This window comes from Trichechus manatus, unplaced genomic scaffold, assembly GCF_000243295.1.
Source record: "Trichechus manatus latirostris isolate Lorelei unplaced genomic scaffold, TriManLat1.0 scaffold00024, whole genome shotgun sequence".
Taxonomy (NCBI): Eukaryota; Metazoa; Chordata; class Mammalia; order Sirenia; family Trichechidae; genus Trichechus; species Trichechus manatus.
This window is the reverse complement of record NW_004443960.1, coordinates 10036658-10061146: the sequence shown is the minus strand read 5'-3', so window position 1 is coordinate 10061146 and position 24489 is coordinate 10036658. Positions and strand designations below refer to the sequence as shown.

The 24489-nt window shown below is 49.1% G+C and overlaps 1 protein-coding gene across 1 annotated transcript in view; it reads left to right on the top strand.

The window, feature by feature from the left end:
* TEKT5 (tektin 5) overlaps positions 1-24489 on the top strand; it is a 57455-nt gene that overhangs the window by 8466 nt on the left and 24500 nt on the right. Inside the window, exons 3-5 of the mRNA XM_004373250.1 lie at positions 404-474; positions 6256-6399; positions 13636-13858. Of these exons, the coding sequence (XP_004373307.1) occupies positions 404-474; positions 6256-6399; positions 13636-13858 (438 nt within the window). The remainder of the gene's footprint in view (positions 1-403; positions 475-6255; positions 6400-13635; positions 13859-24489) is intronic.

Genomic DNA, 24489 nt, shown 5'->3' with positions numbered 1-24489 from the left:
AATCACCAATATGAAACCAAATGGTCAACAATTACTTTAAAACAAAGATGAGAATGTAAGAGGGCAGGGAAACTAGATTAATGGAAACAGAACCACCAGAACAGCAATAACAAGAACGTTCATGCATTGTGAAGAATGTAATGTCACAACAATTTGTGTAGAAATTTTTGAATGGGAACCTAAAATACCTTGTAAACCTTTACTGAAAACACAATAAAATATTATTAAAGAAATAATAATACAAATAAAAGAAAGTAGGGCAAGGAATGTGGCACTCCCACAATAGCCCTTAGTCACCTGGCCCCAGGATCACGTGGGTTAAAGGGTGGTGGTATTGGCCTGGGGGACAGGATACTGTGAGTTTCTAAGATGTCCAACTCTTTATCTGACATTATTGTTTCAGGAGGTGGATTTGCTAAAATGTTGCCAAGAACAGATGAGAAAACTAGCTCAAAGAGTAGATATCCAGATACGGTAAGGGCTCCTTTCTCTCCCAGCCCCTTAGGGTTTGTTTGGGGACTCCCAGGTTTTGGAGACAAGACAGATAGGCCCCCTTCTCTCTGGAGGATTTTTTTGGTCAGTGGTGTGCTGGTAAATGTCCAATAGCAGCTCTCCAAGAAAAAAGTAAAAAGGCTGATTTGTAATATTTGCCAATTGTTACTGGCTGTGGTGGAGTTGTCTCTGGCCCTGGTGATGTCATATATCACAGAATGAAACATGGCCCCGTTCTGCGCCACCTTCATGATTGTTGGTTTGCTCAAGTCCATTGTTGTAGCCACTGAGTATTTTGAGCGCCTTCCAACCCAGAGGACTCATTTTCCAGCACTATATCAGAAAATACTCTGTTGTGATCGGTAGGGTTTTCACTGGCTAATTTTTGGAAGTAGATTGCCAGACCTTTCTTCCTAGTCTGTCTTGGTTGGGAAGCTCCACTGAAACTTGTCCACCGTGGGTGACCCTGCTGGTATTTGAATCCTGGTAGCATAGCTTCCAGCATCGTAGCAACACATAAGCCACCACAGTACAACAAACTGAGACGAGTGGTGCCAGTTACCGTGGTGTAAATACTCCCACCATGGCTGATTTCAAGCTACCAGTGTGATGTCACTGAGATGTGCACAACGGACTCTTCCTGGGCCAGCGCATTACTGGCTGTTCTTGTTGCAGTGAGGGCCCTGGCAAAGGAAATTGGCCTCACTGAGCTCTTAGCCTGTGGCTCCCCTGTGTGATTTATGAACCCTGGAAAATGCAGAAGGTGGGAGGCATTAGGCAGCAAGGTGAGGGGCCAGGTCACCTCCAGAGGGGAGCCAGTGGATGCCTTGAGCCAGGATCTTCAAAAGGCATCAGCTTTTGTTCTTGGAACCTTATGTAACTGGTATCATGACAAGCCAGAGGCTCCTCTTATAATTAAAGGGAGGCTTGAGTTTTACAGGGCTTGGGGCCCATAGCTAAGCCCTTGGCACCTAACTTCTCCAGAGGCAGCCTCCCACCTGGCCCTTACGCTGGGCACTCACCTTTAACTCTTGCAGGGCATGCTGCTCTGCTGGTTTCTCTTCATCATTTATTCTCAGCCACAGAGACACAGACACAGACAGACACACGGAGACACGGGTAGCCTGGGTGGGACTGCAAAGAGTTAGGCAGCTTGCAAGTAGGTGCCGGGAGCTTAGCGCCCTAGTGTGCCTTGCTGTGCCCCAGAAACAGCAGTTCTTGCCCCCGCCCCAGGAGTCTTTCTGCTCTTGTGAGGAGTGAGAACTGGGTGGCAGGGATAGGAGGGAATTACCCAGGATAAAATAGCCTTGAAAAGGAGAAAGATGTTTCAGAAAAGCCACCTGCAGATACAGGCCGCGGTCCAGGGGCAGGCCTGGTGGGAAGACCCCGGGAGACACCAGAGGGGAAGGTTGGTGAAGGCGATGCAAACACAGCCGCGGCTGACGTGACTGCTGAACAGATGGAAGCAGGGCTGGGCCCTAGTCGTTTGTGTGTATCTGTCCTGATCCTGACCGTCCCATACACCACCTGGATTGCTGCTAACCTAACGCTTGTCCCCGCCACCCGTCTGTCTGTGTCACACTGCGGTGGCCTGCCTGGTGTGGTGGTGCTACAAGCCACACCACCAGTATTTCAGGGTTACCCATGGTGGTCAAGTTTCAGCGAAGCTTCCAGACTAAAATAGACTAGGAAGAAAGGCCTGGCAACCTACTTCCAAAAATTAGCCAGTGAAAACCCTATGGACCATAACAGAATATTTTCTATTATAGTGCTAGAAGATGAGCCTCCAGGTTGGAAGGCACTACACAATAGCTGCAACAATGGGCTCACACATACCAGCCATCAGGAAGACGGTGCAGGCCCAGGCATCGTTTTGTTCAGTTGTACATGGGGTCGCCACGAATCGGAGCTGACATGACAGCAACTAACGAGCAACAATATTTGTCTATGAATCAATTTGCTTCAAAAACAACAACAAAAACTTAAATTCTTTTATTTAAGCAGGAAAGGTGTAACAAAGGGAGAGCTCTGGGCAGGCAAAAGTATTTACTGTATTTTTTCTTGCATTTATTTTCGTGATCACCTATCACAAGAGATAGTGGTTTCCCACTGGCAGTAGAGAGAGGTATGTGGCAAAGGACAGGGGAGGATTGATTGGAGTTTGGGAAGCTGCATGGACTGAGCTGGCAGAGTGGACAAAAGCCGTCAGTTGAAATTGGGGAGCTGTGAGAGGGAGGCTGGACCCTAGAGGAGATATCCTGAGACCCAAGGTCGAGGTGCTGTTATGCACCCCCAGGGGATGCAGCCGGGGTGGGGGAGCTGGGAGAACCAGAGAGAATGAAACAGATGAGATGGTCTCAGAGACAGAGAGAAAGAGAACAAGAGAGATGCTGAGATCGAGTGACACAGGGAGAAAAGGAAAGACACAAAGAGGTAAACCGAGACAGAGATGAGGACAGGGAATCAGAAGGAGAAAGACAGACAGAGACACAGACACACCAGACGAAGAAAGGAATCAAGCGGTGAGACGGAGACGAGTAGAAGAAAGAGAAGGCGAGTCGCAGACACGGAGCCAGGGGAAGGGAGAGGAGATGCTGGGCTAGGAACAGAGAACAGCTGAGGCCGAGGGACCCAGAGGCAGGAGGGTGGGGGAGCCGGTGGAGGGCCGAGGCACCCTGGACAGAGGTAGTTGGTCCTTGGGCAGCGAGCAGAGCAGCCCACGTGTCAGGGGACGGCTGTCCTGTTGTGGTGAAGCCTCCCTGCCTTCTGAGAGCTCGTGCTCCGAGGCCGCCGATTAACCTAGAGCCTCCTTGCGTGTTCTCGCCCCGAGGGTCGCTGCCCTGGCACCCGCAGGTCCTGGGCTGCGGGCTGGTGTTTTCTGGATGCCCTGCATCTGGGCAGGGCTGTATCCTCACCACACCAGACGCCCTTTGTGATCCCTTTGCTTCCAGCAAAGCAGAAAAGGCTGCTCCTAGTTGGACAGCAGCCACGTTCCAGCTTTTCCTGCTGAGCCGTGGCACTGGTCAGGCCGGGGGCCAGGGAGGGGAGCCGGGGACCGCCCCTCTTCCCCGGCCTCATTAGCAGGGCAGGTTGCTGGGCCAGCTGACCAGAGCCTCCGAGGCCTCCAAGTTCCCTCTGATGCCCTGACATCCCTGTTTTCCACATCCTGGTCTTTCTTCACATCTCAGCTCATTGGGCAGAATGGGCCCCACTTCTCCATGGTTCTGCCAGTTCCAGAGGCCCTGAGGGCCCCATGGTGGTTCCTCCTACTGGACCTGGCCCCCGCCCATCCTGACAGGTGGGATCCACCATTGGGATCAAATTTCCTTGCTCCTGGCCTGCTTAAACCCCTCTGCCAACTCCCATTATCCACAGCAGAAAAAGGATGAGACAAAAAGAGACAGACAGATGGGGGAGGGAAAGAGAGACAGACACAGAGACCCTGAGACGAGAAACCAAGAGAGATGAGTTAGAGAGACAAAGATGAGAGACAGAAAGAGATGCAGAGACAGGGAGACAGATGCAGAAAGGGGGAGAGAGAGACTGCTGTGAGATGTACTTGAGTTGGTGCCTGGACATCAACTCACTTAGGGAGTGTTATTCCCTTCTCTACTCTTTCAGTTCTTCTAGAAAAGTCCCATTGGTGTTCTCCAGCTCTAAAGCTGACTCATCTCCTTTTTCAATCAAGAGGAAAACAGATGCAGGCTCAGGCTTAGAACCTTCTGGGACAAGAGAATCTAGCTAGGATTAATTAGTATTTAGTTAGTATTTAAGGAGCCCTGGTGGCGCAGTGGTTAAGGCAGTTGACTGCTAACACAGGAGAAAGATGTGGCAGTCTGCTTCCGTAGAGATTTACAGCCTTGGAAACCTATGGTGTTGCTAAGAGTTGAAATTGACTCGACAGCAGTGGGTTTGGGGTTTTTTGGTAGTTAGTATTCATGTTTGAGGTGACCTATTCATAGAAAGGGTTACCGGTTTTCCTTTAAAAACAGTGACGCACATTTTCCTTTTAAAATACATGTATTTATTTTTTATAAGTGATTTTTTTGGGAAGGAAAACTGTTAAGTAAATAATAGCCCCCTGACTTGGAGAAATTGGCAAGAATCATGCAAGTGGTTCTCAGATATCTGGAGTCTGGCAAACACCGGCCTATAAGAGAAGTCATGGTTAATGCACTCAGCTCCTAACTGAAAGTTTGGTGGTTCAAGTCCACCCACAGGGAGCTTGGAAGAAAGGCCTGGTGATCTACTTCCCAAAAAACCAGCCATGGAAAACCCTATGGAGTGCAGTGCTACTCTGACACACATGGTGTTGCCATGAGACGGGGTTGACTTGATAGCAACTGGCGCTGGTAAACTTCTCAGCCAAGATACCGGCCCTCCAGGCTGGAGCCCCACTTGCTGGGCAGTCTCAAGTCCCCCTCCCTCAGTCCCCTACTCCTCCCAGCCATAGAGAGCTGCACACATCCCTGAACACCTCCTTGTATGCAGCTTCCTTGCTGTTGCTTGGGATTCTCTTTTCCCCACCTAACCTTGTCCAGAATGTCTACTCTATTTGTTACAAAAATCTAGCTCAAACACCTGCTGGGGAGGACCACCTCTCACCCTGAGTTAACCGCTCCCTCCTCTGGGTCACTCCTATGTCCTTTTCAAACCTGGACTGTTGCTCTTTCCATTCTGTACTGTTGATTTCTACTCAATTTGTTTACACAAATCTGTGAGCATCTTGAAGGCAGTGACTGAATCTTAGTTATGTCTTTTCTCTCCGTGTCCAGCACAGGATCAGACACAATTTGTGAACTGATGTGAATTGATATGAGGCTTTCGCCAAAGTATGATTTTGTATCTTTTAAATCGGGGTCAGCAAATTACAGCTTGAGGGCCAAATCTGGCCTACCACCTATTGTTGTAAATAAAGTTTTATTGGAACACAGTCACACCCATTCATTTACATATTGTCTACGGCTGCGTTTGCTCAGGGTAGTTGCAACAGAGACTGTATGACCCACAAAGCCTAAAATATTTACTGTCTGGCCCCTTCCAGAAAAAGTTTGTTGTTGTTGTTAGGTGCTATTCAATTTCGACTCATAAACCCATTGCCATTGAGTTGATTCTGACTCACAGCAACCCCTATGACAGAGTAGAACTGCCCCGTAGGGTTTTCTTGGCTATAATTTTTACGGACGCAGATCGCCAGGTCTTTCTCCCATGGAGCCGCTGGGTGGGTTCAAACCTCGAACCTTTTGGTTAGCAGCTGAGTGCTTAACAGTTGTGCTACCTGGGCTCCTCAGAAAAAGTCTGCTGACCCCTATACTAAATGGTAGGTTGCTGGGTGGTACAAACGGTTAAGTGCTCAACTACTAGCCGAAAGGTTGGTGGTTCGAGTGCCTCAGAAGAAAAGCCTGGTGATCTACTTCTGAAAGGTCACAGCCCTGAAAACCTTATGGAGCAGTTCTGCTCTGCACACGTGCAGTTGCCGTCAGTCGGAAATGACAGCAACTGACAACAGCAACAACATTCTGAAGGACAGGTCTACGGGGATGGGGGAGAGGGTAAAAGAGTGGGGAGGTCCTGGGTACATGGTGACATGGGGGAGGCATCAGGGCGGGCAGAGGGTTGAGAAGCTGCTTGGTGTGAACAGAGCACCTTCCTGGGAGTCCAGAGACCTGGCTTTCGGCACTGGCTCTCACCGCCCTGCAATGTGACCTTGAGTGAAGGACTCTAGGTTAGTGCACACCTGGAGACAAACCCTTCCCCCCGCAGGGATAACCGAGATGCTCAGCACGCTCTGGAGCGGGACTTCGAGGACAAAAGCTCAGCCCAGTTTATCGACGAAAAGTGCTTTAACCTGAGGAACACGTCAGACTGCATCAGCTTCTTCCACGGCATGGAGAAAGTCGACGGCACGTAAGTACGGGACTGTCTGTCCCCCTCACTGTCCCCATCCCTGGTGGGACTGATAGGGACGGGCTTCTGAGTCTGCTCCTGCGGGAACCATAAAGGGGCATCGCACATCAGTCAAGTGAGAGGCGGGGTGGTTGCTTGAGGATCCTCAGTTGCAAGCAACAGAATCCAGTTCTGGCTAACTTCAGACAAAATGGAACTTACTGGAAGGTTGTGGAGGAGTCACAGACTCAAGGGGAAGGCTGGAGAGCCCCAGGCTCTGGCAACTTGAGGGAGCCAGGGAGTAGGAGCTAAGCAGGCATGTTGTCAGACCACCACCATTTTCCAATCTTGCCTATGTATTCACTCCCTAGGGCTGCTGTAACAAATTACCAGGCTTTGTGGCTCAAAGCAACAGAATGTATTGTCTCACAGTTCTGAAGGCCAGAAGTCTGAATTCAGGGTGTGTTGGCAGGGCCATGTTCTCTCCAAAGGCTCTGGGGGAGAATGCTTCCTTGCTTCCTCCAGCTTCTGGCAGCCCGAATTGTTCCTTGGCTTGCGGCCGCATCACTGCAATCTCTGCTTCTGTCATCGGATGGAGGTTTTCCCTCTGTTTCTGTGTGTCTGTGTCTCTTCTCCTCTTCTGATAAGGAAACCAGTCATATTAGATTAGGTCCCACCTACTCCAGTATGACTAATTCCTCTGCAGAGACCCTATTTCCAAACGAGGTCACTGTCATGGATTGAATTGGGTCCCCCAAAAATGTCTCTCAACTTGGCTAAGTCATGATTCCCAGTGTTGTATGACTGTCTACCATTTTATCATCTGATATGATTTCCCTATGTATTGTAAATGCTATCACTATGATGTAATAAGATGGACTAGTGGCAGTTATATTGATGAGATCTACAAGATTAGATAGTATCTTAAGCCAATCTCTTCTGAGATATAAAAGAGAGAAGTGAGGAGAGAGACATGGAAACCTCATATCACCAAGAAAGCAGTGCTGGGAGCAGAGCACATCCTTTGGACATAAGGTTCCTGCGCTGAGATGCTCCCAGACCAAGGGAAGACTGATGCATCACAAGGACCTTTCTCCAGAGCTGATGGAGAGAGGAAGCCTTCTCCTGGAGCTGATGCCCTGAATTTGGACTTGTAGCCTCCTAGACTGTGAGAGAATGAATTTCTCTTTGTTAAAGCCATCCACTTGTGGTATTTCTGTTATAGCAGCAATAGATAACTAATAAGACAGTCACATTCACACATACCGGGGGTTGGGACTTCAGCATATCTTTTTGGGGGACACAGTCCAACCCATAACACCCCACTTTGTTCACAATCCAAATTCCAGGAGAGCATGCGATTGACTTGGTGAGAGTCACATGGCCACCACCACTCAGCCAGGGGATCTGGGGCACCCTGAGTGGCAAGTCCATCAAATTCCAAAAGCCAAATGGCTGTAACCAGCCAGAGGAGGAACAGAGGCTAGCAGGGAAAGCTCACTGATGCCCACTAAGATAGCAGACTCTAGAGTCAGGCTGCCTGGATCCAAATCCCAGCATCAGTACTTACACTTTGGGAAAGCTACTTCATCTCCCTGGGCCCCAGTTTCCTCATCTATACCACTGGAATGGAAACAGTACCCACCTCCCAGCGTTGCTGTGAGCAAGTACAAGGTGGGCCTGTGAAGTCTAAGCAGAGACCCTAGCATGGGGGAATGAATATAGCTAACATTTATTGAGTGCTTGCTGCATGCCTGGCACTCACGTGTGACCTCATTCTCTCGTCACGACGGATATGAGGTAGGTGCCTTCTGTATGCCTGGTGCTGTCGTGGGCATGTCACAGCCTTATCAGATTTCATGCAGAGCTAAGATATACTTTCCCCATCGGGAATCCGAGGTCTAGGGTAATGAGGGCTGGAGAGAGAGACACTCTGGGTACAGGCAAAGGATGGTGTCTTATCTTGGTCTTTTTTTTTTTTTTAATTTTTAGCACATAGAGTTGTACTTGGCAGATAGTAGATATGCAATAGATATTTGTTAAATGAAAGAATGAGTGAAAACAAGAAGGGAGGAAATGAATCCCTTGGCCCAAACCTGGAATCAGTTTCAGGCAGGGCTTTGAACCTGTTCGTTCGGTTTGAACCCCTGCTGAGAATTTGCATTTCTAACAAGTTCACAGGCAATGCTAATGATGCTGGTTAGGGACTAATTCTGAGAACCCTTAATAGAACCCGGTAACCCGCTGCCTTGCCATTGAGTCGATTCTGACTCATAGCGACCCTACAGGACAGAGTAGAACTGCCCCATAGGGTTTCCAAGGTGCCCATGGTGGATTCAAACTGCCAACCTTTTGGTTAGCAGCTGTAGCTCTCAACTACTACACCACCAGTATTTCCAGCGGTTCTCAAAATTTATTAAAGAATCACCTGGGGATTTTGTTAAAATGTAGATGTAAAATTCAGTATATCTAGGAGTGGAAACGCAAATTCTCAGCAGGGGTTAGAACCAGAATGAACCAGGTCGAAGCCCTGCTTTCTGGATCCTAGTAAATATCTAAGTGTTGAGATGACCCTTGGGGATTCCAGCGATGGTAACTCTGGGACCCTCCTCTTCTTTCTGCAAGATGTCCACCCGCACGACGCTGCCAAGGTGAGCAGGACTTCAGGGACTCGGACCTCCTCGGCCACCGCTGCCCACCAGGACTGAAGTCCGAAGGGCTCCCCTCCCAAACAGATGCCTCCCTGAAAACCTGGCAGCCAGGCTGGCTGGCAGAGTCTCCAATTTCCATGCCCAGGAGGAGCTGCCATTTAAAGTTCCTCATCTAGTGACTACTGGAGAGAGAGCTGCTGTTTGTGGTGACTAATTGCTCCCCAGATATGCTAGCTCAGGGCTTTGTACCTGGGGTTTTCCTAAAGCAGGGCATGTCTGGGCAGGTTAAAGAGGACGTTTGAAGACGGTCTGGATGGCAGTGTTTCTGTTCACCAGAGTTCTCATTGCCATGGATGGATTAATCGGCAATAATAATCTGGACTGCCAGAAGAACGAACAAATCTTGTTTTGGGAGAAGAACAGCCAGAACGCTCCTTAGAAGCAAGGATGGCAAGGCGTCGTCTCACGTACATTGCATATGTTATCAGGAGGGACTAGTCCCTGGAGAAGGACATTATGCTTGGTAGAGGGTCACTGAAAGAGGAGGACCCTCAATGCGATGGATTGACACAGTGGCTGCACCAATGGGCTCAAACAGAAACGATTGTGAGGATGGAGCAGGACCAGACAGTGTTTTGTTCTGTTGTACATAGGGTTGCTATGAGTCAGAACCAACTCGACAGCACCTGACAGCAACAACAATAATAATGACAGTAGATGCCTTTTATCTGATGTTTACTATGTGCCAGGCACTGTGCTGAGAGTTTTAAAACACATAGCATCTCATGAATAAAAAACCCAAAGAACCATTGCTGTCAAGTCGATTCCAACTCATAGCGACCCGATAGGGTTTCCAAGGCTGTAAATCTTTATGGAAGCAGACTGCCACATCTTTCTCCCACGGAGTGGCTGATGGGTTTGAACCGCCAGCCTTTCAGTTAGCAGCCAAGCCCTTTAACCACTGTACCACCATGGCATTTATTGAGCACTTACTATGTGCCAGGTGCTATGATGGGGTTTCACAGATCATTTAGTCATTCAACAACCCCGTGAGGTAGATACTGTTATTCTCCCTTGCGGAGTTTAGGAGTACCCAAGACCATCCTCACTTCTGACACCAACTGCAAGTTCAGGAGTCCCCAAGGCCATCCTCAGGTTCAATAACTTGCCAGGAAAACTCACAGAACTCAGCAAGGCCTTATACTCATATGGTTATGGTGTATTGCAGTGAAACAATACAGATCAAAGTCAGGTGGCAGAGGCGCACAGGGCAGGGTCCAGGAGCACCAGGCCAAACTTCCAGTGGTCCTGTCCCAGGGGAGTCACGAACAACAGTAACTTCTCCCAGCAGTGATGTGGACAATACACATGGAGCGCTGCCAGCCAGGGAAGACCATCCAGGCCTGGGTGTCCAGAGTTTTCAGTGGGGCTCAGACATGGTTGACTGTTGTGTGACTTAGTCTTCAGCCCCTCCAGAGATGGAGCTGAGACTGCATGGACTCAGGCCCCCCACCATAAGTCATACTGTTAGCCTCGACTATCTGGCATGGCCAAAGGCCTCCAGATAAAAACGCTCTTATCAGGCAGGGAATTCCAAGTGTTTAGAGATTATCTCCCAGCAGCCTGGGGACAAAGGCCAGATCTCTCTTTGGGCAAGAGTGGCACAATAGTTAAGCGCTCGGCTGCTAACTGAAAGGTTGGTGGTTTGAACTCACCAGCCACTCTGCGGGAGAAGGATGTGGCAATCTGCTTCCACAAAGATTTACAGCCTCAGAAACCCTATGCGGCAGTTCTACTCTGTCTTATAGGGCCTCTATGAGTCAGAATCGACTTGAGGGCAATGGGTTTGGTTTAAGGAGCCCTGGTGGTGCAGTGGTTAAGCACTTCACTGCTAACAGAAAGGTCAGTGGTTTGAACCTACCCAACAGCTCTGAGGGAGAAAGATGTGGCAGTCTGCTTCCGTAAAGATTACAGCCTTGGAAACCCTATGGGGCAGTTCTGCTCTGTCCCATAGGGTCTCTATGAGTTGGATTTGACTTGATGGCAATGGGGTAGAAATCCTTTACTGAAGGAGCCCTGGTACGCAAAGGTGAGAGCTCAGCTGCTAACCTAAGGGATGGCAGTTCAAACTCACCCAGCAGCTCCATAGGAGAAAGACCTGGAGATCTGTTTCCATAAAGATTACAGCCTAGGATACCTATGGGGCAGTTCTACTCTGTCACATGGGGTCGCTATGAGTCAGAAGGGACTTGACAGCACACAACAACAGCCATCCTTTTCTGCACATCCCCATTTTACAAAGAGGAAGCTAAAGTTCACAGAGGTGAAGTGACTGGCCCAAGCTCACACACCGAGTGGCAGAGCCACAACTTGAGCCTGTGTGTTTGACCACGGCTCCTTCCTGCCTTGCCAGCCAAGCCTGCTGTCGGCTGTCTTTGGAGGTCAGGGGTTCCAGAAAGTACCTCCCTCTCACTGATGTATATCTCCTGCCAAGGAGACAGGCTGCCTTTGGTAAACTCCCCCTGGGAGAATGTAATTACATGGGTTAATTTTTCTGGGGAGCTCAGCTGTCAGCTGCAGGGGAGAGAGAGGACTCAGAGACTGTCCTGTGGAGGCTGCTGTTGTCGACACTGACACTGTCCCATCCTGCAGTGGTGGATACTCTCAGAGGAAACCGGAGGGCCTCTATCTGCTGCCCTTGGCCTCTCCTTCTGCTCCGGAGTCCTGGAGATGACGCACTGCTGTGTGACCCTGGATCAGCAGCTCGCCTCTCTGCACCTTGTGTCTTTGTTGGAAGAAAGCTCTGGACCAGGCACCATGGCCTCTCTCGTCTCCAGAAGCTTGAACTCCATGTGTTGCTTGATTTTAACAACTGTAAAAGTCAGACGAAACAACCACATATACAGTGAAACCTGTGAGAGCCGGAACTCAAAGGGACCTCCTTGTTTGTCTGGGTCTCGCAAGTTTTCCGTCTTTGACAGGGTGCCGTCTTACCACTTTTCTGTTGCTCGTTTTAGCGGAAAATATTTGAGTTGTCCTTCTCTCACAGGTTTCTGCCTTACACAGGTTCCAGCATTTGCAGGTTGTATTGTATATGTTTTCTGAAATTTTTTATTCACCATGCAACCTAAGTGTGCCCTGAAATCTCTGAAAAGAGACTCTATTTCAGAAAATGGAGTCTCGTTTTTCCCTACTGGCCAAGAAAAAAATCTTTGTCTAAGAACTGGAGACATCCTGAGCTCGAAAAGACCTTGAAAAGTTATCCAGTCTGGCTTGCTGGAGCTGAAACAGCTCAAAGGAATGCATGTCCTTCTTGAAGGCTTCCCAGAGGAGAGAACGCCACACATTCCTTAGGTTGTTTGTTCCAGGGGTTTACAAACTCTGTAAGAACTTGCTGTTGTCTGAGCTGAGTCTGAGAAGCCTTCCCTGCCCGCCTGTGTCCATCTATCTCTCTTCGTTCCCCCAGGGTCCATTCTCCAGCTGCCCTGCAGACCATCTCTCCTGGGCTCTTTGCCTTCCGGCTTCCAGCTGGGATCAGCCAATGGGAGGGCACCAGCAGGAGATGAAGGGTGGGAGGAGAGAGCTGTCAGGGGATTTACTCCCCTTGATCCTTCCCTCCTCCTGGGTGCTGTGCCCCTCTGTGGCTCCTCCTCTCCTGCTCTGGAAACATGGCTCCATCTCCATTTGCTCCTTCAGAGCTGGGATGGTGACGGCTTCATGTGTTTGCTAGTCCCTGACCTTCTCAACTCTCCTTGTTGTTTCCTTTAACCCTTCCCACACCTCTGAAGATGGTCCCTTCATGAACACCCTTCTGAGGACACCATCTTTCCTTTATGACCCTGACTGACACATAACGAGGCCACTTTATCTCTCTCTCATCATCATGCTTCTAAATTCCTTATAGCACTTAAAGTAATGTGTAAGTCTCTTATTTACTGTCTGTCTCCCTCGCTGGAAATTAATCGCCGTGAGGGCAGAGACCTTGCTGTTCTTGTCCATGGCTCTATCCCAAGTACCTAGAACAATGCTTGGCAAGGTAGGTGCTCAAAAAATACTTGCTGAGTGAAGAAGTCAGCGAAACTGGCATAGCCTCATGCTCATCACTGAGTTGAAGGATGCTGCCACTAGCGTCGTGCTCCAGTGCCTGGGTTCTTCATCTGTCTCTAGGTTTTGGTGGTGGTTGTAGGGGGTGTTATGGAAGAGAGCTCCACGTGGGTGTCCCTTCTCTCCTACGAACCGAAAGAGCGCCCTGGGGAGCCAGCTGCTCTGCCCAGGCTGCAGTTGCCTCACCTGTAAAACCAGGGGTGGGATCAGGACGTGGTTCTCAACCTGGGCGATCGTGCTCTCCCCCCCAGGGGACACTGGGCAAGGTCTGGAGACATTTTTGGCTATCACAATGTGGGGAGAGAGTGCTATCTAGTGGACAGAGGCCAGGGATGCTGCTAAACATCCTCTAGTGCACAGGACAGCCCCCTACCGCAAAGATGATCCAGCCCCAAATGGTAATATTGCTGAGGCTGAGAAACCCTCATTAGGAGGTCTCCAGCGCCTACCAGAAACTCCTGATTCCTCGCCTGTGTTAAATTTGGCCTTGTGCCTCTTGCAGGATCTCCGTGCCTGAGACCTGGGCCAAGTTCAGTAATGACAACATCAAGCACTCGCAGAACATGCGGGCCAACTCCATCCGGCTGCGGGAGGAGGCGGAGAACCTCTTGGAGACCTTGTCGGATCAGATGTGGAAGCAGTTTACGAACACCAATCTGGCCTTCAATGCCCGCATCTCCGAAGTGACGGACGTTAAGAATAAGCTCCAGACGCAGCTGGCCAAGGTGAGTGAGATGTGCCTGGGGTCCTGAGAGATTCTTGTCCACGCTGCTAAAATCCATGCCTTCCTCTCATGGGTCTTAGCAGCATCTGGACCAAGTCACCCACTCACCTGCTGCTGAAAGGATCCCATTCATTCCATGGTCTGTGATCTTGTCCACCCCAAGGGCTGTGAGCTTTCTTGGGGGACTCCAGCATCTGGGCCGAATCCTCCCTTGCTCGCTGGATGGTGGAGCTTAGAGCTTGGCCTGGCTGCCACCGTATCACCCAAGAGGCTGCTGATGGTTCCCATTCCCCTTCGCCCTCCGTCTGAGGATCATGTAGCTACAGATGAAAAGGGTGTAGCTAGCTATTGCAGCCCCAGGAAACCATCGTCCCTGCCAATCAGATCTGAGCAGATTTCTGCTCATGTCAGCATCTTTAGAAATGTAATCCTCTGACTTTCTAAGTCTCCAACAGCATAATGATCCCCTGTCAAGGGTTGGGGTGCTTTTTGAATTTAAGGAATAGGAAGGACTGCCTAATTCTGTCACCTATCTCCTGTTACACCCACACCAACCTTACCCCTCCACTACTGTCTTGCTCAAATGTGTCATGTGGTGTCACCCCTCTGGGATGGCTCCCAGGGAGTCCTCTCTGCATGGAATTTACCCTCCTTATTCAACATAAATTGGCAGAGTGCCTACTCGGTGCCAGATGCTGTGCCAGAGGTGCTTACTTCATCTGGAAAATACTAGGATCCAGTTCTCACCTCTGCTGCAAAGCAATTGGTTCTCAACTGCCCACAGGAACCCATCTTATAAGGCCAGGTCTACACGCTCACCATGCAGGGTTTGGATCACCCAGTAGTTGGGGCTGTGTGGACAGCCTCAGCTGCTCACTGTGATCCTGGGGTGCCATGCCCGAAACCTGGTAACTTTCCCTGGGTCCTTGTCCTTGCAGAAGCACTTTGAGCTCTGGAGTGTCTCCTGCTCATGCTGATGGTTGCCGGAAGAGGGACTGGTGACTTCTCTGGGCTGAAGGAATTGATGACCACAGGGTGGGCCGGCCCAGGAGTCTCCCGATGGGGAATCCCCCAACACACGTACCTGTGTGGATGTGCCTTCTGTTGTTGTTAGTTGCCATCGAGTCAGCTCTGACTCCTAGTGACCTTACATACAGCAGAATGAAACACTGCCCAGTCCTGCGCCATATTCCTGACCATTGGTGTGTTTGAGTCCATTGTTGAGGCTACTGTGTCAATCCATCTCACTGAGGGTTTCCCTTGTTTTCGTCGACCCTCTACCAAACATAGTGTCCTTTTCTAGCAATTGGTCTTTCCTGATGACAGATGTGTCCAAAGGAAGCAAGCTGAAGTCTCACCATCCTTGCTTCTAAGGAGCATTCCGGTTGTGTTTCTTCTAAGATTTGATTCATTTATTCTTCAGGCAGTCCATGGTATATTCAATATTCTTTGCCAGCACCACAATTTGAACACCATCGATTCTTTCCTGCCTTTAAGGAGACTCTTAATGTGGGGAGAAAGATGCAAGGAGCCTGGATGGGGGAGCATGGGGAGCAAGGACACTTCTAGAATAGCACTTATTCTAAAGTGTGGGGACTAGACTGTGGGGGGTGAATGATGTCAGGTGTGTTACGTGGATGCTGTGAAAAAGCTATTCCCTTTTCCAATCCTCGTGGTGACCTCAAAGGAAGGGATGCGTTGAGCGTAGAAGGTCTTCATCAGCTCTTTAACACTCGCCAGTCTCCCTTTAAGGAAAGAGCAGGCCTTGGGCTAAGAATGTCCGGCGGCAGCAGGATCCAGCCAGAGTTTAGGTAACGGGGTTTTCCTTTCATCTTGCTCCATGTACTTTCTTGGTTATTTCCATTTAAGGTGACCGACGCTGATTTTCCACTGATAACAGTGATATAAAACTTCATTGACAAAAATAAATACATTTGAGTTTTTTAAAAAGCGAACTGATTTAAAGAGAAAGATTAAGTAAACCATGTTATGGGTGGTACCGGGATAGGGCAAAAATGATGAGGGTGGTAGGTGAAAACCAGACATTTGGAAAAGAGCCATGTAGACAAAACCAAAAAGAACAAACCCATTGCCAAAGTTGAGACAGTTCTGACTCATGGGGACCCTATGTGTTACAGGGTAGAACTGCTCCGTAGGGGTTTCTTGGCTGTAATCTTTTCGGAAGCAGATTGCCAGGCTTTTTTTCTGCAGAACCACTGTGTGGATTCCAACTGCCAACATTTAGATTAGCAGTCAATCGCAAACCACTTACGCCACCCAGGCTCCTTGCCATGTAGACTTTGTTGGCATTGATGAGCAAGTTGAATCGATTTCAACTCATAATGACCCCATGTGACAGAGTAGAACTGCCCCTGGTTAAGCGCTTGGATACTAACCAAAAGGGTGGCAGTTGGAACCCACCAGCTGCTTCGTGGGAGAAAGACGTGGCAATCTGCTTCCATAAAGATTACAGCCTTGGAAACCCTATGGGGCACTTCTACTCTGTCCTATATAATCGTTATGAGTTGGAATTGGCTCGACACCAGTGAATTCTGTTTTTTGGTTTTTTTTCTTTAGTTTAATCTTTATGGAAGCAGATTGCCAGGTCATTCTCCCACAGAGCCACTGGGTAGGTTCAAACTGCCAACCTTTTGGTTAACAGCTGAGCACTTAACTAGTGTCTCAGATATTACTGTGTGTATGAATCGTTTGCAGATTGAGTAGGTCTGGGTGGATCTGAGGATCTGCATTTTGAACAAGCTCCCTGGCGATGCTGGAGATAGCGAAGCGAGAGGGTAGACTGTAGAGCGTGTTGACTTTGACAAACATCTGGGTGAGCAGCTATCTCCTTCCCCCTCTCCTTCCCTCCCCTTCTTTGTCTCTTTCCCAGACTCAGGATATTGGGGGAACAGATTCCTTCCAAAAGGCAAGGCTCAGTTATTTAACTTGAATCAGATTTCCTTTAATGGTATTTGCTTCCAGGCTCCTAAGCCCAGCACACTCTTCCATCCTTCCTCCTGTGAGGGATCAGGCCAACTCGCCCCATCACAGCAAATCGTGCCCAATTGGTGCAACTGCAAATGCCCACTGGGGTTTCTGTCATCCCTGGGCAGCACGTGCCCTGAAGTCAAATCCTCGTTTTCCCATCTGGGTTACTAACATGGTCAGAGCAATGACATCAGGCGTTGGGGGGGATCATGCTGAGCCAGAAATGCAGCCTGAATCAGACTGTCAAAGAGTTAAGTGGGATGGCTCTGCTTCTTCTTAACAGCTCTTGCCCCCACTCGCTGTGATCTCTCTCCAAAGTCAGGGGTAACACACAGGGGAAGGAGCCCTACGGCAGATGGAGGGCTGACTGGCGCAGGGAGCAACAAGGTGGTGGCACGAAAAGATACTGGATTATCATTTTCTATGCCGGACTCTCCAAAAGCCATTATCAAGCTCAGCAGTAGCCTCCTAACTAGTAGTTACTCTCTTCAGCCAGAACCTCCCTCCTGAACTTTCTTCCTGTGTCTGGCCACCTACTGGACATCTCCACTTGGGTTTCTAAGAAGCATCTTAAACTTTACATGCTGAAAGCCCAACTCCAGAACTTTCACCCTCCCGTTGCCCCACCCATAGGTAGCCTCCTCCATCTCAGCTGGTGGCTCCCACTTGCAGGTGCTCCTTCCAGGTGCTCAGTCCCACACCTTGGAGTCCACCTGGATGCCTCTCCCATCCCACATCCACTCAATTACCAAATCCGGGCATCACCACTTCTCACCCCCTCCACAGCTTCCTCCCCAGTTACCACCATCTCTGGCCTGGATTACTGCTGTGGTCTCCAGATGGCTCTGTTTGCGTCTGATACTGCCCCTCTCCCATCTTTTCCAATTGTAGGGTCAACTGATTAGCTAGCAGTTAGCTAAGAGGACATCAGTCCTTGAGTAGGCCAACTAGATTTACCAGAGACACAAAGACCTATTCCTTTAGACTCTTCCAGAAACCTCGAGCGTTTAGCTGGGGAGAGCACATGACAGATTCTTTCTGGGTGATGCCGGCCAGTGTCCAACGGCCGGCAGCTTCGTCTTGGCCTCACCACTGCACCTCATAAGAACTTCTCAGCACCCTCACCTTGTAACCGAACGCCTTCATGATACATGGTGCAAGGAAAAACAAAGCAAAACCAAAAAACCAAACCAGTTGCCCTCCCGTCAATTCCAACTCATGGTGGCCCCACGTGTGCCAGAGTGGAACTGCACATCGGGTTTCAATGGCTGTGACCTTTCAGAAGTAGACTGCCAGGGCTTTCTTCAGAGGCACCTCTGGGTAGATTTCAACCACCAACTTTTCAGTTGTAGTCCAGCACTTAACCAGCTGCTCCACCCAAGGGAGTCTTGGTAAATGTTGACTGCGTAAGTGGTTTAGATCAAAGAATGAATGCTAGTAGTGGAGGGTTGAACTTGGCCCAAATTCTTGGCCCTGACAGAGATTTTTCTTTTAACAGCTTTATTCATAGTTGGCATATAATTCACTGCACATATTTAAAGTGCAATTTGATAAGTTTTGACGCACATGTCATGAAACTGTCACTTCAATGAATACAGTGAACACATCATTCACCCCAAAAGTTTCCTTGTGCCCCTTTGTCATCGTTCCCTTCTGCCTTGCCCCCTTCCTAGGCAACCACTGATCTGCTTTCTGTCACTATAATTTGCACCTTCTAGAATTTTATATAAATAGAGACGTACGCTATGGACTTTTTTAAATTTGGCTTTTTCACTCATCATAATCATTTTGAGATTCATCCATGTTGAGTGTATCAACAGTTTATTCCTTTTTATTGCTGAGCAGCGTATTCTATGGATATTGTATCCTATGGCTATACCACGTTGTTTGTATTGTGTAGATATGCCACACTGTACATATTGTGCGGACATATAGGCAGCCCCTGGGTTACAGCAAGATCAGTTCCTAAGTGTGTCTTTAAGTCGAATTTGTAGGTCAGTTGGAAACAGATGCGTTTGGTTCTTATTTAGCCTTACCTTAGTGCAGGAAAAGGCTTAAAGCCTTTTCAGTGATTTAAAAGCTGCACATGTAGCAAGTGAAGGGGATTGTGATGAAGAATTTATTGCCTGTAGGGGTTGGTTCAGTCAGTTCCAAGTGGGGGCAAATTTACATAACATTAAAGGACAAGTATGAGTTGTCCCTAAGTCTAACTTTTGTAACCCAGGGACATACTGTACCACAATGTAGGCTGCCTACGTGGCACAAGTGGTTAAGCTTCGGCTACTAACTGAAGGGTTGGCAGTTCAAGTCCACCAGAGGCACCTCAGAAGAAAGGCCTGGCCATCTACTTCTGAAAGGTCACAGCCATTGAAAACCCTAGGGAGCACGGTTCTACGCTGATGCACGAGGGGTCACCATGAGTCAGAATTGACTCAACAGCAACTGGTTTGGTTTATACCACGATTTATTTATCTATTCACCTGTTGATGGACATTTGGGTTTCCAGTTTTTGGCTATTACAAATAAAACTGTGATGAACACTTGTGTACACATTTTTGTACAGACGCTCATAGATTTTTAAAAACATATTTCGGTAGAAAATGGAGATTTCACATGAAAGTCCAGATTTCCAGCATCTCTTGAAAAAATCTAAGTCCACATTTTTTGCAGGGGAACAGCGGGCAGAAGTTAGGGGGCTGCTGCCTCTCTTGGGATGGGAACTGACTCTCCAGTTTGACTCAGTCTCCCCTCCCCATCGTGGCCCACTTCATGCATTGCTTTGCTTGCCTACTTCCTGCAGGCCTGTGTGTTTCAAGTTCTGCTTTTAGCATCAGACGAAATACAGGGAACAGATGTCTAAAGCAGCCAGACATGGAAGAGTTTAACAGAACACAGAGGTGCTAAGAATTTTAACCTTGAAAGGCTTTACTTGGACTCTGAGGCTCCTTTGGGTTTTTGACTTCCAAGTGGCCAGTCAGCACCAACAAACCCTCCCGTTCCCAGGGCGGTGCCACGTTCCTGTCCTAATTGTCCCCGCAGGAGTTGGGGTATCTGACGGGTGAGCGCCCCCAGCCTGCAGCTGATTCCCCAAGGGCTTGCTGCCAGCACCCCTGTTTGTCCAAGGAGGTCTGGAACCCATTTTGGAGAGGGAAATGCTTTTGTGCTTTGCAAGCAGCCGGATCCCTTCCAGCACCAGTGTCTGCAGCCAAGCCACAGCCTGCTGCTTTCTAAAACTGGCCCAGGCCTGGGGGAGTGGGCCAGCTGGCCTGCAGCTGGGCTGCTCTGGGAGTCTGGTGAGAAGGGGCAGAGGCGTGCTTTACATGACGATGAACCCCAGTGAGAAAGCTACTCTTTTCAAGTTCCCTCCATCAATCTTCCTGATAGTGTGAAGGCACAAGATTCAACGTGATGATTCTGCTACCAGTTAGCAGTTGCTGTCAAGTTGACTTTGACTCATGGTGACCCCATGTGTGTCAGAGTAGAACTGTGCTCCAAAGGGTTTTCACTGGCTGATTTTTTGGGAGTAGATTGCCAGGCATTTCTTCTGAGGTACCTCTGGGTGGACTCGAACCTCCAACCTTTTGGTTAACAGCCGAATGTGTTAACCTGCACTACCCAGGGGCTCCAGCGTGTCCCAGCTATCTCTTAATCTTCTTCCAAGTTACGACTTGTCCTCCTAGCAGCCCTGGTGGTGCACTGGTTAAATGCTCAGCTGCTAACTGAAAGGTTGGTGGTTCAAACCCACTAGCCACTCCATGGGAGAAAGATGTGGCAGTCTGCTTTCGTAAAGATTACAGCCTAGGAAACCCTATGGGGCAGTTCTAATCTGTCCTATAGGGTTACTATGAGTCGGAATCAACTTGACAGCAATGGGTTTGGTTGGGTTTACCTCCTCCTGGTCCAGCTTCCCCTTCCATCTTGGTATTCCACAGCCCCCAAGTGAGCCACACTGTGCCATGCCGATGCTGGCTCTAGCACTTGCTGGCTCCATGACCAAGGGCCTGTTGCCCCACCTCTCTGCACCTCAGTTTTCCCTTCTGTCAAATGGAGGCAAACAGTTGTGAGAATGAAAGCGAGAGCACCAGTCACCTAGTAAGTGCTTGAGGAATATTAGCTCTGAGTATGATAAAAAGCCACGGTCTGATTCCTGACCCACTGGGGTGGGCAGCGGTTTAGCAAAGTGACTGAGAACCTGGTACCTGGAGTCCAAAGGCCAGGGTTGAATCTGGGAATAGCTGAGGGATCTTGGAACAGTCACTGTATTCATTTCTTGGGGCTGCTGTAACAAATGACCACAAGCTGCATGGCTTGAAAAACAGAAATTTGTTTTCTCACAGTTCCGGAGGCTAGGAGTTTGAAATCAAGGTGTCGGCAGGGGTGGTTCCTTCTGGGGTTCTGATGGAGAATCCATTCCATGCCTCTCTCCCAGCTTCCCGTGGTTGCCTGCAGTCCCTGGCGTTCCTTGGCTTACAGACGTGTTACTCCAATCCCTGTCTCTGTCTTCACGTGGCCTTCTCCTCTGTGTCTATGTGTCTTCTCTTCTGTCTCTTACAACGACACTCTCATTGGATTTAGGGTCCACCCTAACCTAGTATGATCTCAGTCCTTACCTTGTTGTGTTGTTGTTAGGTGCCATCAAGTTGATTAGGACTCATAGTGACCCTATAGGACAGAGTAGAACTGTCCCATGGGGTTTCCTAGGCTGTAATCTTTATGGGAGCAGATCGCCAGGTCTTTTCTCCTGTGGAGGAGCTGATGGGTTCGAACCACCAACCTTTAGGTTAGCAGCAGAGTGCTTAACCATTGCACCACCAAGGCTCCTTAATCCTGGACAGGACCTTATCTTGATTACATTTGCAAAGACCCTTATTCCAAATAAGGTCACATCCTGAAGTTCTGCGTGGACATGAAGTTTTGGGGGACACTATTCAGCCCACTACAGTAACTAATCCCTCTGAATCTGTTTCCTAATCTATAAGAAAGGAATAACTCCACCACCTGTAAGAATTATTGAGAATCAAACGAGGAATAGGTGAGTAGTCCTCAACCTTGGCTGTACATGGAACCACCCCAATGCTTGACTCCCAGGCCAAGGATTCTGATCTAGTTGGTTGGGATAAAGCTTGGGCATCAGACTTTTTAAAAGCTCCCCTGAGGCCAGAGAGAAGGGGGGAAGGGTGACTAGGCGGAGCACAGGGCACTGTTCGGGCAGTGAAGCTGCTTTGTCTGACACTAACAGTGAACACTCGACATTAAGCATTGTCAAAACCCACAGGATTATACAACCCAGAGAGGGAACCCCAGCGTGAGCTGTGGACTTTAGTTAATAATAACGTAGCAACACTGGTTCATCAATCGTAACAAATATACCACAGAAATGCACGACGTTAATAGGACAAACAGCGTGCAGTGGGAGGGAGTATACCAGAACTCTACTTTCTGCATAATTTTTCTGTAAACTAAAAACTGCTCTAAAAAAGTTTATTAAAAAATAAGTCCCAGCCAATGCACTTCATGCGCAGCCACCAGCCATCTGTCAGTGGAGGCTTGTGTGTTGCTATGATGCTGAACAGGTTTTAGTGGAGCGTCCAGACTAAGACAGACTAGGAAGAAAGGCCTGGCAATGTACTTCTGAATATCAGCCAGTGAAAACCCCATGGATCACAACTGTCCAGTCCCCAGCCCTTCACTGGGATAGCACAGGATCAGGCAGTGGTTTTCTTCTGTTGTGCATGGGGTCGCAGGAGTCAGCGTTGACTCCACAGCAACTAACAACATGAATCATTGAGGGTGTTTTTGGATACAAAACCAACAAACAAAACAGAAACAAGGCTTCCAGGTGATTCCAGTGAGCAGCCAAGATGGAGAAGCAAAGGTTCAGCGTTCAGGCCAGAGACCCTCCAAGTGGGGTCCTTGGACCAGCAGCATCAGCATAATCCGGGAACTGGTTAAAAACGCAAACTCTCGGGCTGCACCCTAGACCGTTAGAATGAGACGCTCTGGGGGTGGGGCCCAGCAGTCTGCGTTTTAACAAGCCCCCAGGTGTATCTCCCAGGTGTAGGCAGGCAACAGATGTTTGTTAACTCCCTCCTTCCACCCCCCCTTCAGCAGGTACTTAATGAGCACAACCTGTGTGCTCAGTGCTGGGCAGATAACAGTGAATAGGAGAGCCAAGATCCCTGTCCTCAGGGAGCTTATTTTCTAGGGGTGGGGGTAAAAAAAAATGAGTAAACACACAAATAATTAAAAATTGAGGCTAAGTATTAAGAACACCGCCCCCCCCCCAAAAAAAAATACTGCCCTGAGATAATCTTTAAACGTTAAATCAAAAATACTCCTGAGGGGGACCTCATACCATCAAGAAAGCAGTGCCGGGAGCGGAGCGCATCCTTTGGACCAGGGTCCCTGCGCCGAGAAGCTCCTAGTCCAGGGGAACACTGATGAGAAGGCCGAGAGAGAGAGAAAGCCTTCCCCTGGAGCTGACGCCTTGAATTTGGACTTTTAGCCTACTTTGACTGTAAGGAAATAAACTTCTCTTCATTAAAACCATCCACTTGTGGTATTTCTGTTCTGGCAGCACTAGATAACTAAGAATTTGGTACCGAGAGAGTGGGGTGCTGCTCTAACAGATACCTAAAATGTGGAAGCGGTTTTAAAACTGTGAATGGATAGACATACCGCAGTGACAGAGGACCAGCAGCAGCAGAGAACCTACAGCAGCAGGGAAGCAGCAGCAGCAGAGAACCAACAGCAGCAGGACCAGGAGACCAGTGCAAGACGGTGCTGGAGCCAACCCACGAAGCGGGAGAGCTGAGTGCCTGTGAGCAGGAGGCTTCCTGGCGGAGTGGGGTGCCTCTGGGCACTTACCGGTGGAGCTAGGCTTTCCGACCCACGGAGCGAGGGAGTGAGTGCCTGTGCGCAGACGGCTTCCTGGCGGAGTGGGGTGCCTCCGGGCACTTACCGGTGGAGCTACTGAGCTTTGGAACACTTGCCCCAGCAGGGTAGATGCGGGCGTGAGGCCCGAGGGCCAAGAGGCCACAGGAAACAGAAGCAGAAGCTGAAGAGACAAGGGACACAAGAAGCCGAGCTGCTTCAGTCTCAAAGGTATGGCCATGACCTCAGGGGTTTCAAAGATGGAGCCATGGCCTCTTGTGTTTCTAAGGGTGGAGTCGCCACTCAGATGGACTAGGAGAATGGTGTGCCTAAAGCCAAGGGAGCAGAGTTGCTGTCCCAGGGGGCCTGTAAGACAGAGCTGAAGCCCAGGGCCGAGGGGCCTCCACTCAGAATCCAGAGACTGTGGCCAATACCTAGATTCTGGAGGGCAGGGCTATTGTGTAAATTGTCTCAGAGAACAGAAGATTATTTTCAAAGCCTTGAGGGCTAATGTAATGTGCTCTGCTGACTTGCTTGGTGCCTGGTATCACTTCTTTCCCTCTGGTTTCTCCCATTTGTAATGGAAATGTCTAGCTTGTGCCTGTTCTGCCATTGTACCTTTGGCAGCAGATAACTTGTATTCTAGATTTCACAGATGAAGAGGAATTTTTGAATTTTGGACTTGGAGTTAAGACTTTTGCTATGATATGATGGGGTGAATATGTTTTCCATGTTGCAAGGATGTGATTTTTGGGGGGGGCAAAGGGTGGA